The following is a 17732-nucleotide window of genomic DNA, read 5'->3' on the forward strand; positions in this document are numbered from 1 at the left end:
GAGTTAAATATACTTACTTTGGTCCCTGTGTTTCTGATCAGTCAGGCCTATTTTTCTCAAACAATAATTTCTGAACCCAAGAGCACATAATTTTGTTATGCTTAAAAATGATATTCTTCAATCCTTAAAATTCTCAAGTTACAATTTGAAATAAATTGTAAAAATACTAGTACTATCTACATAGGCCCACATCATGTTTCAATTAAAACTCTTAAAACCGATACCCATTGTAAAAATGTGAGTATTTCCACATTATGCCCTCAAACTATTTTAATTTAGCTAGGACATAAGTTAGTTGAGTTAATCAAGGTCACATGGTTAAATGCAGTTTAAAATATTAATCCAAATCATCAAAAGTTTAGCTTCAAAAACTACTTTAAACTGTTTGCTTATTGTATTACTCATAAACTGTAAAAAAAAAGTTGCAAATTTTAAAACATACTAAAAGTATAATAATTCTCCCTCTCATATTTTATAATCTAAATATTAATATAGATAAGAAGCATTCATAATAACTTTTTATTATTCATTGATTTATTCAACTAATTTAACGCATGAATGTATTCCTGCTGCTGCTACTGCTGCTTCTGCTAAGTCGCTTCAGTCGTGTCCGACTCTGTGCGACCCCATAGACGGCAGCCCACCAGGCTCCGCCGTTCCTGGGATTCTCCAGGCAAGAACACTGGAGTGGGTTGCCATTTCCTTCTCCAATGCATGAAAGTGAAAAGTGAAAGTGAGGTCGCTCAATCGTGTCCGACTCTTCGCAACCCCACGGACTGGAGCCTACCAGGCTCCTCTGTCCATGGGAGTTTCCAGGCAAGAGTACTGGAGTGGGGTGCCATTGCCTTCTCCTGAATGTATTCCTACTGTGTACTAATCCTAGACATTAGGCAAATGGAGGTGAACAAGAGTGGTGGAGTCTGTTATGGGATTTACCATCTAAATAGAAGAGATGAGACAGTAAACGATTATGTAAGCTCATTCATCCATTCCTCAAGTATTCAGTTGCTGGAACTTTAGGGAGAGGAGGGAAGAAGGCAGTAACAAAGGAAAGAAAGGATGAGTAAAGGGGGGAAAGTCTTTGGTTAATAACAGAACAACTTTATTTACCTCAGAGTATTAATGATTATTATTTTATCAGAGTATTAATGATAATTATTATTTTAATTTTGAACAAAATGTTATTAATAAACATTACATTCACCAAAGTATAATGTAAACACTATCTGAAGTACAGGTACACCTTAAATTTTCTTAAAGAGAAGAATAATAATTAACTGAAAAACCAACAGTAATGTGGAAACAACACATATCCCAGCGAGAGGGGAAAAAAAGAAGACAGTGCCCTCAGCCATGAAAATGAAGGAGACAGTACTCTTCATAATGACTATGAGTTGGAGAGACAACTCATTAAAAATTTTATTAGAGGTCTTACTAAATATATTTTTTTTAAATTGCTCTCTTGCGCAAGATTAAAAAAAATGTAATGTATAATTCTTTCCTTTTGCTACTACACAAGTAGACCATGAATAAATCATTCAAGGACACCCGGGAAATCTGTTAGCTTATACAATAAGGGAGAAAACTTGCTCTTAGAAATCCAGAAGAATAAAAATCACCATAATATGGCTGTTGAGGTATAAGGGGACAAAATGCCCTCTCCTTACTGACCCATGCAAATCTTTTTTTTTTTTTTTTAACTTTATTTTACTTTACAATACTGTGTTGGTTTCACCATACATTGACATGAATCCACCACGGGTGTACATGCGATCCCAAACATGAACCCCCCTCCCACCTCCCTCCCCACAACATCCCTCTGGGTCATCCCCATGCACCAGCCCCAAGCATGCTGTATCCTGCATCAGACATAGATTGGTGATTCGATTCTTACATGATAGTATATATGTTTCAATGCCATTCTCCCAAATCATCCCACCCTCTCCCTCTCCCTGAGTCCCAAAGTCTGCTATACACATCTGTGTCTTTTTTGCTGTCTTGCATACAGGGTCATCATTACCATCTTTCTAAATTCCATATATATGTGTTAGTATACTGTATTGATGTTTTTCTTTCTGGCTTACTTCACTCTGTATAATTGGCTCCAGTTTCATCCATCTCAACAGAACTGATTCAAATGTATTCTTTTTAACGGCTGAGTAATACTCCATTGTGCATATGTACCACAGCTTTCTTATCCATTCATCTGCTGATGGACATCTAGGTTGTTTCCATGTCCTGGCTATTATAAACAGTGCTGCGATGAACACTGGGGTACATGTGTCTCTTTCCATTCTGGTTTCCTCGGTGTGTATGCCCAGCAGTGGGATTCTGACACATGCAAATTTTATATTCTATATACAATTAAGTCTCTCTGCCTGAAAATGCTTTCACAATAAAGTTCAAATGAGGTGAAAAGTATGCTTTATGTCCCGGCCACCTTCATTATAAAAAGAAGTACTTACTGGTACCTTAACACGACAAAGTGTTCACAAGCAACAAGAAAGGATCCAGGAGCTTACTGACTAAAACGTGATTCAACCTAATAACGTCCTAATCACTGCACTATTAGCACCCCAAACAATAAACTATTAAACTATCCTATCAGTGAAAGGACTAAAAACTCACAGATAAAGAATAGTAATAAATAAATAAAGTACAATTTTAACAATAGTCATAAATGGTTTTTCAAAGGTCAAAGTGCAAATGAAGAACGGCATGTGTCACGACCATTTATAGCACCATTACGCCAACTCAAAATCTTCTTGGTTCCTCTGTCCTTGTCCCTGTCCATGTATGTCTCTCTACACGGGTGCCAGCCTGTACTTTCACATCACTGCTGCCTGTCTCAGTCTCTTTCTCACTTTTAAGTAGGTTTCAAGTCTGGGTGCTCAGTCGTGTCCGACTCTTTGTAACCCCATGAACTGTAGCCTGCCAAGCTCCTCTGTCCATGGGATTCTCCAGGCAAGAACAGTGGAGTGGGTTGCCCTTTTCTTCTCCAAGGTCAAGTCCAGGTTCACCTTGACAAAGCTTTTCCTTGAATTAGTAGCCCACAGAAGGGAGTGAGATGGAAGGAAAGGGTCCAAGCCTTCCATTTAAATCTTCCCTTTTGAACAATCTGAAAAACTAAATATTTTTACATGACTCAAATAAACCACTGTTTTTCAGGATGGTATTATCTATCATCTCAGTAACCTACAGTTCCACAGAAGAAACAGTAAACTATAATGACTGAGGTGAGTCTATTCCCTCCACCTTGTCAACCATTCTATCTACTTCAGTATCCTGCAAGACCTCAATTATTAAGAAATAATGGACAGGACTTCCTAGGTGGCTCAGTGGTAAAGAATCTGCCTGTCAATGCAGGAGACACAAGTTTGCTCCCTGATCCAGGAAGATCCCACATACCACGGAACAACCAAGCCCATATACCACAACTATTGAGCCTGTGTCCTAGAGCCCACACACCACAACTACTTAAGCCCACACACCCGAGAGCCCATGCTCTACAACAAGACAAGCCCCTGCAATGGGAAGCCCATGTACCACTTGACAGTAGTGGTGAGAAGAGAGAGTACCAGAAAGTAACCTAGAGAGTAACCCCTTCTCGCCGCAACTAGAAAACAGCCTGTGCAGCAATGAAGACCCAACAACGCCAAAAATAAATAAATTAAATAAAATTACTTTTTAAAAAATTAATGGACAGAATATAAAATAAAAGACTTTTAAAAAAGATATCTACTATAGAACATGAATAGTCATATTCATCCTCAGAATAGAAAAAATGAAAACAAAACCCTGTTGTTTAATACTGATTTTTAATCATGTAATAAAACACAGAAAATAACATTCAAATGGGTTTTTCACCTGAGAAAATCTAAATATTTAATATAATTATGACTAAGAAAATCCCTTTTTCATTCTAAAAGCACTAAGTATAAACATTTTGTTGGCAGTTATATTTTACAAGCTCAGACTACATTCCATATATTAAACTCATCTTATTTACTGAGATCATAAACATCTTCATTGTCTTGCAAACATTGGTCCCCATCCTGGAGTTTTTAAAAAAAAATGGCTTATAACTTCCCTCACATACGGACAGTATTTATCATGTAAGTCCTACTCACCCACCCACTACGTCCCCAGGAAGAGTTCAAAAAATACCTCCCTTACCAAGGTTTAAGAAATGTGTTGGGGGGTGGGGGAAGGGCTGAGCATACTTGATGACCTCTGTAGCCTGGTGGGCATCTAGGCGCAGTAGCTGGAGAGCCTGGATAACAGTGGAAAATGATGCCACCAAGCTGGGTTCAGTGAGGATTCTGGAACCTCAAGTGACAAGGTCAAGTGGTACCCTCAACTTGCAGTGACAAAATGGATATGGTTATCATAACGGGCAGTGGATTTGAAGTAATAAACAAAATGGTTTTACCCACAGAGATCACTAGCATTGGCTACTGATCACAGTATTCCTGGGACTAAAACAGATAGGCACTCTACGTGAATGTTACTCGACTCGTATTAGTAGAAAAGTTCTGGGTCTGATTACCAGAAGTAGAAGTTAAATCTATACAAAAGACATCTTGGCCCTCAACCAATTCTGACTTGAGTTTGCTCACAGACCCAGGGCCAGTGGATCTCCTTTAGGAAACTGAACAATCCTGCCCAAAAAGATCATACTGCAAATCTATCTCCTAGCCTTCCTCCAAGAACCAGGCAACCATTTAGCAGGGTAACCGTGTACTGGGGAAGGGGAGTTACACATACCTCAGATAACCGGACACTGGATTGGAACTGACTTTAATTCCTGGAGAGCTAATATGCTACTGTGGTTCCCTAGTTAGGGGAGGAGCTTATACAAGCAAGCTTTGGTTAAGGTCTAGCTCCAGTGGGCCCGAGGTGAACCCACACAGTTGTTTTCCCACTTCGGAATGCGCTGTTATCAAAAACAAATGCAGAAACTGGCACAATGCCCATATTAGTTACCTGACCCATGGAATGAGGAGCTAACAGAGGAAAACAGGAAAAAAAAGTAAATGGAAGTCACCATAACTCTGATCTACCCAAACAGTAAATTAAAAGTAAAGCCACATTCCTAGAGAGATTGCAGAGATTAGTGCCTCTGTGAAAGATGATAAAGGGTTGTGATTCCAACCACATCAGCATTCAACTCATCTATCTGGCTAGTGCAGAGTACAGATGGGTCTTAAGGAATGACAGTGAATTACTGAAAGCATAATCACACGTGATCCAATTACAGCTGCAGTTACAGATGTAGTTTCATTGCTGGAGCAAATCAATCCATTTCCTGGAAACTGGAATGAGGCTATTTCTTCTATCCTTTTAATAAAAAACACCAAAACAGTTTCTTTCTGCTTGCAGGACCAGCAATGTACCCTCATGACCCTACCTCAGAACCACATCAACTCTAGCACAATCCAGTGTATAGAAATCTCCATCAGCTCTCCATTCTGGAAGACATCAAGTGTTCTACTTTATTCTCTACCAAGTTGATCGTATTATTCTGATGGCTTGAGTTTAAGCGGGCCAAGTTTTGCAGGTACTTACCAGGTGAATGATAGTGTAAGCTTTTAGAATTCGGGAAAAAAAGCAAGCCATCCTCTACAGGTAAGTATTCTCTTGAAAATCAGCTTTTGACTTGCTACTGGTCCGTAGCAGACACTGCATTCACACCCCACAATTTAGCATGTGACCTGAGTTGCCCATGGTAAAATGGTTACTGTCAGATCCACCAACCCCATTAATTTGAGCATTCATGATAGCCGTCTATCTCAAAGGAAGGTGGTATATATACAAACCTGGGTTCAAACAAATCCTGCAGGCACAACCAAGCTGCATAAATAAGTAATCCAGATTTCCTATTCTTGTTACATTGTTTCTTCTGTCTTAACCTATATCCTGAACCTGTGGACAAGTTCCCTATAACCAGTTGACTAATGTTGGGGGTGGGGGGGATGGGGGTGGGTGTGGAGAGAATGGGCTTGTTATGTAGATGTTTCTGTATGATGATGTGCTGACGTTACTCAAAAGTACTGGACTTCCCTGTTGGTCCAGTGGTTAAGAATCTGCCTGCCAATGCAAGGGACATGTCCTCAATCCCTGGTCCAGGAAGATCCCACACGCTGTGGGGCAACTAAGCCTATATGCCACAACTACTGAGTCTGCACTCTAGAGCCCGAGCTCTGTAATAAGAGAAGCACCACAATACAAAGTTCACACCGTAACTGGAGAGTAGCCCCCACTGGCTACAACTAGAAAGAGACTTCGTGCAACAATGCAGACTCAGAGTGCAGCCAAAAATTAATTAACTTAAAAAAAAAAAAAGTAGACAGCTGCATCATGACAGCCCTATTCAAGGGTGGCCTTGAAGGATGGTGATGAAGCAAACATCCCCCCAAGTATGCAAAGCATCAAGTACTGGACCTGACTATCATTTTGTCTGGAATGAGAGATGATCAAAGGCACAAATATACACTTATCTGGAGGCAGTACCTAGCAGATTGGCTGAACAGTCAGGGATTCCAAAAGATGATAGGAAAACCAGTCCCAAGGTGGTCTGAGCAAGTGTGTGGACAGACCTCTTAAGATGGGCCCTATGCCCCGATCAACTGAGGTGGAGGAGGATCTTAATAATCAGGAGGACAAAATGAAGCATTCTGTGGGTGTCAGCTAGCATATTTTCCAAGTCACTTTTCCCCCTGCTCATCTTTGTCACCCCTACAACGCAGGAGTCACAGCAGCAAGAGTGGAGGGAAGGTATGGGCTTGGCAGCATGGATCTTTACTCACCAAGGCTGTCGGGCTTACAATTCCTGTTAAGCGCCAGCTCCATCGATACCAAAGACAAACACTGAATCCATGATATGCCACCACTACTGACTGGCACCAGCCATCTACCTGGTGGCAAGTTGATTATACTAAGTAATGTCCATCATGGAATAAGCAATGCTCATTCTTACTAGGCACTTACTCTAGAAAGGCATTTTCCTTTCCTGATAACAATATGTCTGCTGAAATTGTCATCCACGAATTTACAAAATGTCTTATTCACCATCATGTATCCCACAGCATTGCTTCTGACCAAGGAACTCATTTCATAGCAAATTAAGTACTATGGAAATAGGCTCATTTACATAGAATTGGTCAGGGAACTAAGATCAAACATGTCACATGGTGTGACCAAAAAATGTTATTTAAAAAGTTAATGGACAAACAATCCCACTTCTATATATACAAAGGAACTGAAACCAGGGCCTAGTAGAGATATTTCTATACCCATGTTAATAACAGGACTACTCCAAATAGCCAAGAGGTGGAAGCAACCCAAAGGTCCATCAACAGATAAATTGACAGATAAAGTGTGACAAATACGTTAACAATGGAGTCTTGTTGTTGTTCAGTCATTAAGCCATGTCCAACTCTTTGTGACATAATGGACTGCAGCCCAGAACTCCCTGTCCTTCACTACCTCCCAAAGATTACTCAAACTCATGCCCACTGAGTCAGCGATGCCATCCAGCCATCTCAGCCTCTGTTACCTCTTTCTCCCCCTGCCTTCAATCCTTCTCAGCATCCAGGTCTTTTCCAATGAGTCGGGTTTTCCCATTAGATGGCCAAAGCACTGGAGCTTCTGCTTTGGCATCAGTCCTTCCAATGAACATTCAGGGTTGATTTCCTTTAGGATTGACTGGTCCAGTCTCCTTGTAGTCCCAGGGACTCTCAAAAGTCTTCTCTGGTACCATAATTTGAAAGCATCAATTCTTCAGTGCTCAGCCTTCTTTATGGTTCAACTCTCACATGTTGTATAATCATAGCTTTGACTATGGTTGACTATGGTTTTCTCTATGATTCAAAGCACCTTTGTCAGGAAGGAGATGTCTCCACTTTTTAATACACTGTTTAGGTTTGTCATAGCTTTTCTTCCAAGGAGCAAGTGTCTTTTAATGTCACAGCCACAGTCACCATCTACAGTGATTCTGGAGGCCAAGAAAATAAAAGCTGTGACTCTTTCCACTTTTTCCCCTTCTATTTGCCATGAAATGATGGGGCTGGATGCCATGATCTTAGTTTTTTGGATGTTGAGTTTCGAGCCAGTTTTCTCATTCTCCTCTTTCACCCTCATCCAGAGGCTCTTTAGTTCCTCTTCGCCTTCTGTCACTGGAGTGGTAACATCTATATATCTGAAGTTGTTCATATTTCTCCTGGCAATCTTGATTCCAGCTTGTGCTTCATCCAGCCCAGCTTTCCCATGATGTACTCTGCACAGAAGTTAAATAAGCAGGGTGACAATATACAGCCTTGTCATACTCCTTTCCCAATTCTGAACCAGACTGCTGGTCCATGTCTGATCCTAAATGTTGCTACTTGATCCGCATACAGGTTTCTCAGGAGACAGGTAAGGTGGTCTGGTATTTCCATCTCTTTAAGAATTTTTCATAGTTTGTTGTGATCCAAACAGTCAAAAGCTTTAGAGTAGTCAGTGAAGCAGCATATGCTTTTCTGGAATTCCTTTGCTTTCTCTATGATCCAACAAGTGCTGGCAATTTGATCTCTGGTTCCTCTGCCTCTTCTAAACCCAGCGTGTACATCTGTAAGTTCTTGGTTCATGTACTACTAAAGCCTAGGTTGAAGGAGTTTGAGCATAACCTTGCTAGCATGTGAAATGAATGCAACTATATGGTAGTTTGTATATTCTCTGTCACTGTCCTTCTTTGGCACTGGAATGAAAACTGACCTTGGCCAATACTGTGGCCACTGCTGAGTTTTCCAAATTTGCTGACAAACTGGATGCAGCACTTTAACAGCATCATCTTTTAGGATTTTTAAATAACTCAGCTGGAATTCCATCACCTCCACTAGCTTTATTTGTACTAATGCTTTCTAAGGCCCCCTTGACTTCACACCGGGACGTCTGGCTCTAGGTAAGTGACCATACCATCGTGGTTATCCAGGTCATTAAGACCTTCTTTGTATAGTTCTGCGTATTCTTGCCACCTCTTCTTAATCTCTTCTGCTTCTGTTGGACAATGGAGCCTTAAAAAGGAATTCCTGTCACGTCCCATAATATGGATGAACCTGGAGGATATTTTGCTAAGTAAAAGAAGTCAATCATGAAAAGATAATATAAGATTTCAATATAAGAGATATCTAAAGTAGTCATATTCACAGAAACAGAAAGTAACATGACAGTTATGAGGGACTTGCTGGCCAGAGAGAAGGTGGTAGTTAATTGTATGTGCTTCGCTGGTGCCTCAGTCTGTGAAGAATCTTCCTGCGACGTGGGAGTGGAAGACCTGGGTTTGATCCCTGGGTTGGTAAGATCCCCTGCAGGCAGGCATGGCAATCCACTCCAGTATTCTTGCCTGAAGAATCCCCATGAACAAAGGAGCATGGCAGCTACAGTCCATGGCGTCACAAGAGAGTCAGACACGACTGGGAAACTAAGCACAGCACAGCAAAATTTTATGCGTAAACTTGACTGGGCTACAGACTCAGATTTTCAGTTAAAAATTATCTCTGGGTGTAACCAGGAGGCCATTTCTGGACGGGACTGACATTTGCATCGGTAGACTGAGTAAAGCGGACTGCCCTCCCCAGTGTGGGCAGGCCTCAGCCACTCCACTGAAGGCCCACATAGAGCAAAAGGCTAAGCAAGAGAGGATTCTTTCTGTCCACCTGACTCCCTTCAAGCTGGAAATCAGTCTTCTCCTGCCTTTGGACTCAGACTCACACTGGAACTTACACCATCAGGTCTCCTGTTTCTCAGGCCTTCGGAGTCAGCCTGGCTCTCCTGGGTCCCCTATTTCTCAATCACCTTAATTGTGTGATTAGTTAGTGAGCACACTGACTATGTTAGAAATGTTGAGCCCTCTTATGCGGGATTTCACAAACCAAAGCCATGAGCATGATACAGTAGGACAAGCTTGGTTTGTAAACCTCAGTGAACTGGGAGGTAAGGGAAGTAAGCAAGAGGAAACTGGCAAATGACACCGAAGGAGACCTGTGTGCTGCTCTTACAGACATCCTCAGTCTCTCAGTAACCCATGAGCCTCTAATTAAAAGGTACCAGCCACAGGGTTCCTGAGGACAATTAAGTCTCAAGAAGATATTAGATCTAGGCAATAATCCTTTATGAAGCATGGAAAGAAGCGATGAGAGGAAAGTACCACTTGATATCCTGATTTTCTTAAGAACAGTCCCTGAAGCTGCCCGACTCCTGGGTGATATGTACATACCTAAAGGCACCATATGTTCTTGCTATTATTTCCTAGGGTCCTTCAGCCTCTCCTAGTAGAAAGCAAAAGGATACTTCTGGAGTATTACAAATGATATCCTCAAGGAAGGAAAGGTTGAAGAAGGTTGGAGGGGCTTTTGTCTCAGTCAACACAAAAGTCAAGCTGTCTGAGAATGAATTAGAAGAAAAACTGTCTTTCATGAACCTAACGAAGGAAAAGTCACTTTCTAGAGGTGAAACCATAAAACCATAGTAGGAAGAAACATTTGAGGCAGAAAGACTGCTGCTGCTGCTGCTAAGTCGCTTCAGTCGTGTCCGACTCTGTGCGACCCCATAGACGGTAGCCTACCAGGCTCCCCTGTCCCTGGGATTCTCCAGGCAAGAACACTGGAGTGGGTTGCCATTTCCTTCTCCAATACATGAAAGTTAAAAGTGAAAGTGAATTCGCTCAGTCGTGTCTGACTCTTCGCGACCCCAAGGACTGCAGCCCACCAGGCTCCTCCGCCCATGGGATTTTCCAGGCAAGAGTACTGGAGTGGGGTGCCATTGCCTTCTCCGGCAGAAAGACTACATGGGTTCAAAGTGGGAAAGAACTTCTCCCTTATACACACTCTAAGCATTTCTATCAGGAAAAAAAATGAGTTATGAGCAGCTGTTGTGTAGCAATTTCAGCAGAAAGTAGAAGGCAAAAATAGGAAATAAATGTCTATGATTGATTATATTGAGGTCATCTTATCTAATAATAGTAAGCAATCAAGGTGGCATTTCCATAAGGCATGAAAGACAGTGACATCATTTCCACTGAAGCCAGAAAGTCAATCTTCTTGGTGACGCTTTATGGACTTGCTACCCAAAAAAAGCTGCCAAAATCTTGAAAGAGATTCCATGACTACCTTTATAACCTCAAAAATTATCATTTAAAATAGAATATTGACCTACTGTTAATTCATTCATGCTTTTATTCATTGAAAAAAATATCTGAGTGCTTCCTTTGTGCCAAGTATTGTCTACCTGCTTAAAACTCTCTAGTAAATGAAAGCGACAAAGATCCTTGCCCTCATGGAGGTTGGATATTGTGGTGGTTGATTTTACTGCCAACTTGACCGGGCTAAAGGACACCCAGAAAACCAGTAAATCACTTTCGGATGTGTCCATGAGGGTGTTTCTGGGACATGTTAGCATTTGAATCAGTAGACTAAGTAAAGAAGATGTGCCCTCACCAACGTGGGAAGGGGAGGTAATATCCAATCTGTTGACTTCCCTTACCTACCCCCTACTCTTAGCCCTCTCCTCCTCCAACCCCAAAGAACAAAAGGACAGAAAGGAAAATTCTCTTTTTTCCTAACCTGAGACTTTCATCTTTTTCTGCCCTCAGACATCCTACTCCTGGTTCCTGGGCCCCAGGTGCCCCAGTTTCTCAGGGCTTTGGACTCACACTGAATTATATTACTGCCTTTCCTGGTCCTTCAGCTTGCAGAGGAAAGATCACAAGATTTCCTAGCCTCTATAACCATGTGTGCAAACTCCAATATCTCCTCTTGTATGTATCTATATAATCTTATTGGTTATATTTCTCCAGAGAACCTTGACAATACAGATATAATAAAAAATGCACCACATATTCGGGCAGAAATGCTTAACAGCAATAAGTACCATGGGGAAAAAAAGGAGAGAGGTAGGCAGGAACAAATTATTTAGTCATCTTTGTGTAGCTGACCCAGGGTTGACACAGCAGGCAATCATAATTGTTAAGGCTCTTCCACAAAATGTTGAGCAATAAAGTTTATTAATTATATCCCTCTTGGTTAAATGGCAAAAATCCAACTTGAGCTGGTATCAGCGGAAAGGGAGTCCATTATGGTTATATAGGGCTATTTGATGGAAGCCAAGAACAAGAATAAAATCAAGTTCAAAGCAGGTATGTGAATGAGTCAGGTATCAAAGGGAAGAACTGGCACAGTCAGAAGAGTTCACTGGGGAAAAAATTTAATGAAGATTTTACAGAAATGTAAGCAGGTTAAGAGAACAAAAAAGATATGATGTGATACCACAAACCAGCAAGACTGGAAGTTCAGTTCAGTTCAGTCACCCAGTCATGTCCGACTCTTTGTGACCCCATGAATCGCAGCACACCAGGGCTCCCTGTCCATCACCAACTCCTGGAGTTCACCCAAACTCACGTCCATCGAGTCGTTGATGCCATCTAGCCATCTCATCCTCTGCCGTCCCCTTCTCCTTCTGCCCCCAATCCCTCTCAGCATCAGAGTCTTTTCCAATGAGTCAACTCTGCACGAGGTGGCCAAAGTACTGGAGTTTCAGCTTTAGCATCAGTCCTTCCAAAGAACACCCAAACAGGAGATGGCAAGAGTGAACGTCGACATTCTAGGAACCAGCAAACTAAAATGGACTGGAATGGGTGAATTTAATTCAGATGACCATTATATCTACTACTGTGGGCAGGAATCTCTTAGAAGAAATGGAGTAGCCATCATGGTCAACAAAAGAGTCCGAAATGCAGTACTTGGATGCAATCTCAAAAACGACAGAAAGATCTCTGTTTCCAAGGCAAACCGTTCAATATCATAGTAATCCAAGTCTATGCCCCAACCAGTAATGCTGAAAAAGCTGAAGTTGAACGGTTTTATGAAAACCTACAAGACCTTCTAGAACTAACACCCCAAAAAGATGTCCTTTTCATTACAGAGGACTGGAATGCTAAAGTAGGAAGTCAAGAAACACCTGGGGTTGACAGGTAAATTTGGCCTGGGAATACAGAATGAAGCAGGGGAAAGGCTAAGCGAGTTTTGCCAAGAGAACGCACTGGTCATAGCAAACACCCTCTTCTAACAACACAAGAGAAGACTTTACACATGGACATCACCAGATGGTCAGCACCAAAATCAGATTGATTATATTCTTTGCAGCCAAAGATGGAGAAGCTCTACACAGTCAGCAAAAACAAGACCGGGAGCTGACTGTGGCTCAGATCATGAGCTCCTAATTGCCAAATTCAGACTTAAACTGAAGAAAGTAGGGAAAACCGCTAGACCATTCAGGTATGACCTAAATCAAATCCCTTATGATTATACAGTGGAAGTGAGAAATAGATTTAAGGGACTAGATCTGATAGAGTGCCTGATGAACTATGGACGGAGGTTCATGACATTGTACAGGAGACAGGGATCAAGACCATCCCCATGGAAAAGAAATGCAAAAAAGCAAAATGGCTGTCTGGGGAGGCCTTACAAATAGCTGTGAAAAGAAGAGAAGCAAAAAGTAAAGGAGAAAAGGAAAGATATAAGCATCTGAATGCAGAGTTCCAAAGAATAGCAAGGAGATAAGAAAGCCTTCCTCAGTGATCAGTGAAAGAAATAGAGGAAAACAACAGAATGGGAAAGACTAGAGATCTCTTCAAGAAAATTAGAGATACCAAGTGAACGTTTCAAGCAAAGATGGGCTCGATAAAGGACAGAAATGGTATGGATCTAACAGAAGCAGAAGATATTAAGAAGAGGTGGCAAGAATATACAGAAGAACTGTACAAGAAAGATTTTCACGACCAAGATAATCACGATGGTGTGATCACTCACCTAGAGCCAGACATCCTGGAATGTGAAGTCAAGTGGGCCTGAGAAAGCAGCACTATGAACAAAGCTAGTGGAGGTGATGGAATTCCAGTGGAGCTGTTTCAAATCCTGAAAGATGATGCTGTGAAAGTGCTACACTCAATATGGCAGCAAATTTGGAAAACTCAGCAGTGGCCACAGGACTGGAAAAGGTCAGTTTTCATTTCAACCCCAAAGAAAGGCAATGCCAAAGAATGCTCAAACTACCACACAATTGCACTCATCTCACACGCTAGCAAAGTAATGCTCAAAGTTCTCCAAGTCAGGCTTCAGCAATACCTAAACCATGAACTTCCTGATGTTCAAGCTGGTTTTAGAAAAGGCAAAGGAACCAGAGATCAAATTGTCAACATCCGCTGGGTCATGGAAAAAGCAAGAGAATTCCAGAAAAACATCTTATTTCTGCTTCATTGATTATGCCAAAGCCTTTGACTGTGTGGATCACAATAAACTGTGGAAAATTCTGAAAGAGATGGGAATACCAGACCACCTGACCTGCCTCTTGAGAAACCTATATGCAGGTCAGGAAGCAACAGTTAGAACTGGACATGGAACAACAGACTGGTTCCAAATAGGAAAAGGAGTATGTCAAGGCTGTATATTGTCACCCTGCTTATTTAACTTACATGCAGAGTACATCATGAGAAACACTGGGATGGAAGAAGCACAAGCTGGAATCAAGATTGCAGGGAGAAATATCAATAACCTCAGATATGCAGATGACACCACCCTCATGGCAGAAAGTGAAGACGAACTTAAAAGCTTCTTGATGAAAGTGAAACAGGAGAGTGAAAAAGTTGGCTTAAAGCTCAACATTCAGAAAACAAAGATCATGGCATCTGGTCCCATCACTTCATGGGAAATAGATGGGGAAACAGTGGAAACAGTGGCAGACTTTATTTTGAGGTGCTCCAAAATCACTGCAGATGGTGACTGCAGCCATGAAATTAAAAGACGCTTACTCCTTGGAAGGAAAGTGATGACCAACCTAGGCAGCATATTCAAAAGCAGAGACATTACTTTGCCAACAAAGGTCCGTCTACTCAAGGCTACGGTTTTTCCTGTGGTCATGTATGGATGTGAGAGTAGGACTGTGAAGAAAGCTGAGTGCCGGAGAATTGATGCTTTTGAACTGCGTTGTTGGAGAAGACTCTGCAAGGAGATCCAACCAGTCCATTCTAAAGACTGGAAAACCAATACTAATACCATGGAGACACCTACAGGGTCAAGCAGAGGTAACGCTATCATCATAGACCAACACAAACCACAGCTGTGGAAAAGAACCCACTTGACAGGAGCTGTGACCACCAAAAATGAAACCACTGACGGTAACACACTGGAGGGAATGGGGGAAATAAACACCGTGACATTCTCTGCTTCCCTTTCTTCCTCAACTCTCTTAATCTCCTGCTGGTGCACCTACAATCCAAATCCAACCCCCAAGCCAGAGGGCAAAGAAGCCCAGGTCATGTAGTCCACAGAGGTCAGCCTCCAGAAGGCAAAACAAAGACCAGAGGAGAATGATTCCAGGGTGGGTAAAAGAATGAATAACCAGCACAATATGGAAACAAAGACCACTATAACGGAACAGAAATCACAAATTCAGCACACAATCCCTTTCCCAGGAACAAGAAGTTCAAAAAAGATGGTCACTGAAAGATGAGAATAAAAAGAAAAACTTTATTAGAAGACAATTCTTTTTCTATAGGTTTAGTAATAACTTATGAGTTTCTTTGTTATCAACTATTTAACTTTAAACCTCAAAGGAGACATGACCTCATTATTCTTAGGTTTTCTAATTCAACTCTGCACATTGAAGCATTAAGATATGTTATGATAATAATTTAACAATTTTAAAGATCCTTAAAACCATTAAGCAATGACACATCTGAATAATAAAACACTATCACTGAAAAAGAAAATTTTATTCCTCAAAGCTTTAGCAAATACAATTGAAAAGTGGATATCTGTATTTTTATGTCACTTTTATACACCTTGATTTTACAGTGACAAACAATGAAATACTAATGCTTTTGGGAAAAGTTTAAATAAAAACAAAGAAAGTTAAAAATAGGTAACAGCAAATCTCACTCAGTTTCTAACAGTTCACCAACAGAAATCTGCAGATTCATAATGTGAAATGGGCCTTGATCATATCTTTCTGGTTTTATAAGGACAACAAACTTTTCTGAACTTAAGTATTTCCTAAAGAACTTATTTGTCAAATATGCTTGCTTCCTTTAGAAAAACAGTCTTGAAGCCATTTTAAGGTATAAGGAATTGAATTTTCCATGCTTTTTTGAAAAATATAATTGAGTCAGAAAGCAACTAAATAATTTGAGGCTGACGGTATGCCAAAAGCAAACTGAGGTAGAGAAGTCAAAGTACCTAAGTCAAAGCTACTATAGCACAAATAATGGCGCACACACACACACAAATTAAGGAAGCAGAAATCATGGAGAGCATTCATTAGTAACTAATGCTTTTTGCTTGATACCAAAATATGCCTACCCGATATACAATCTTTACAGTTCTCTATCATATTAAGTGGGCTGATACTAAAACCAAAGCGTTTTACTGAAGCACTCATCTGGAGAGTATGCACCCTGTGGTAGGAAATGAAGGAGAAACCAGACTGGAAAGCAGCAGTGAGGAATATGCACTGTTACAGCCTGTGTCCTACATAACCTTTGGAATACATGACCTTTAAGTTGCTGAAGGTTGCCTCAGAATTTGGCTCGGTTTGATGGAAACATCTGTTCCCCTTGCAGGTATACTGTATGGACTTTCTTCTCAGTTGGATCCAGAACACAGCAAGTGAGCCCTTGTCTGTCCAATCACACAGACACCAACATTTGTAAATCAAGTTCGGGTAGGACAACAGCAGGTCCACAGTCCGTCACCCTTTCGCAGCCAGCTAGGCCAACTGACTGCTGTGAGAACTGCTCTTATCATGTCATCAAATCAAAACATGTTGAGATGAGGGACTATAAGAGGCATCTGCAGAATTCCCAAAATGTAGTGACTTTGGAACACTGACAGATGCATCTGTCATTTTATACCTTCAACTAACCTGATGTCCACTGGCCCGACACAGAAAAGCTGTCCAGGATCGATTCCAATTCCTTCACGTTATTTTCACACGTCTCCACTAGAAAAGCCTGGTGCTTCTTAGCCTTTTAATTAAGAAAAAAAATTACATATAATAAGGTCACGCATTGTAAGAGTTGCCGATTTTTTGTGTGAATACATAAAGCACAATTAAGTATAAATGAGCTAATAATTACTCCATTCAAATCTATTATTAATAAACCTCTATCTTAACCATTTCTTGTACTTAGCTTAATGCAACAGTCTGTAAGCTCTCAATAACAACTGACTGAGGCCTCGGGGCCTGGCACTATTCTCAATACTCTAACATAGCAATTCTTTCTATCATCACAACAAATCTATGAGGGAAGGGCCATCATTATCTCATTTTACAGATAAGGAAATGGAGACAGAGAAATTGAGGAAAATTTTCAAAGATTATACTTGCAGTCATGTAGCAAATTGCCAGATAGTGGTCAAAAGTGGATGCAGTATGACAAATTAGAAGGAACTGTAGCAGACTACTCAAGAGCTGATGGCAGCTTAGATTAGGGTCTTGGCAGAGAAAAGGGGATGTGGGAGCATAAGCACTGAAGGGTATTGGAGGGGTGCATACTTAGAAGACAGAATGGCCAGCCTTGGTATCACTGCCTTGGGTTAGATCACATTGACTGGATTGGGTTGGATCCGACTGGACTGGATTCAGCTGGACTGGAGGAGGAAATGCTCAGATAAAATGAGTAGCCTGATCCCAAGGTTTCA

General features: G+C 41.1%; 1 protein-coding gene across 1 annotated transcript in view; it reads right to left on the minus strand.

The window, feature by feature from the left end:
* Window positions 1-17732, minus strand: part of CCDC171 (coiled-coil domain containing 171) — a 351122-nt gene that overhangs the window by 237728 nt on the left and 95662 nt on the right. The window contains exon 11 of the mRNA XM_005683650.3: window positions 16954-17056. Within this exon, the coding sequence (XP_005683707.1) occupies window positions 16954-17056 (103 nt within the window). The remainder of the gene's footprint in view (window positions 1-16953; window positions 17057-17732) is intronic.

Source organism: Capra hircus, chromosome 8 (genome assembly GCF_001704415.2).
Source record: "Capra hircus breed San Clemente chromosome 8, ASM170441v1, whole genome shotgun sequence".
NCBI classification, from domain to species: Eukaryota; Metazoa; Chordata; class Mammalia; order Artiodactyla; family Bovidae; genus Capra; species Capra hircus.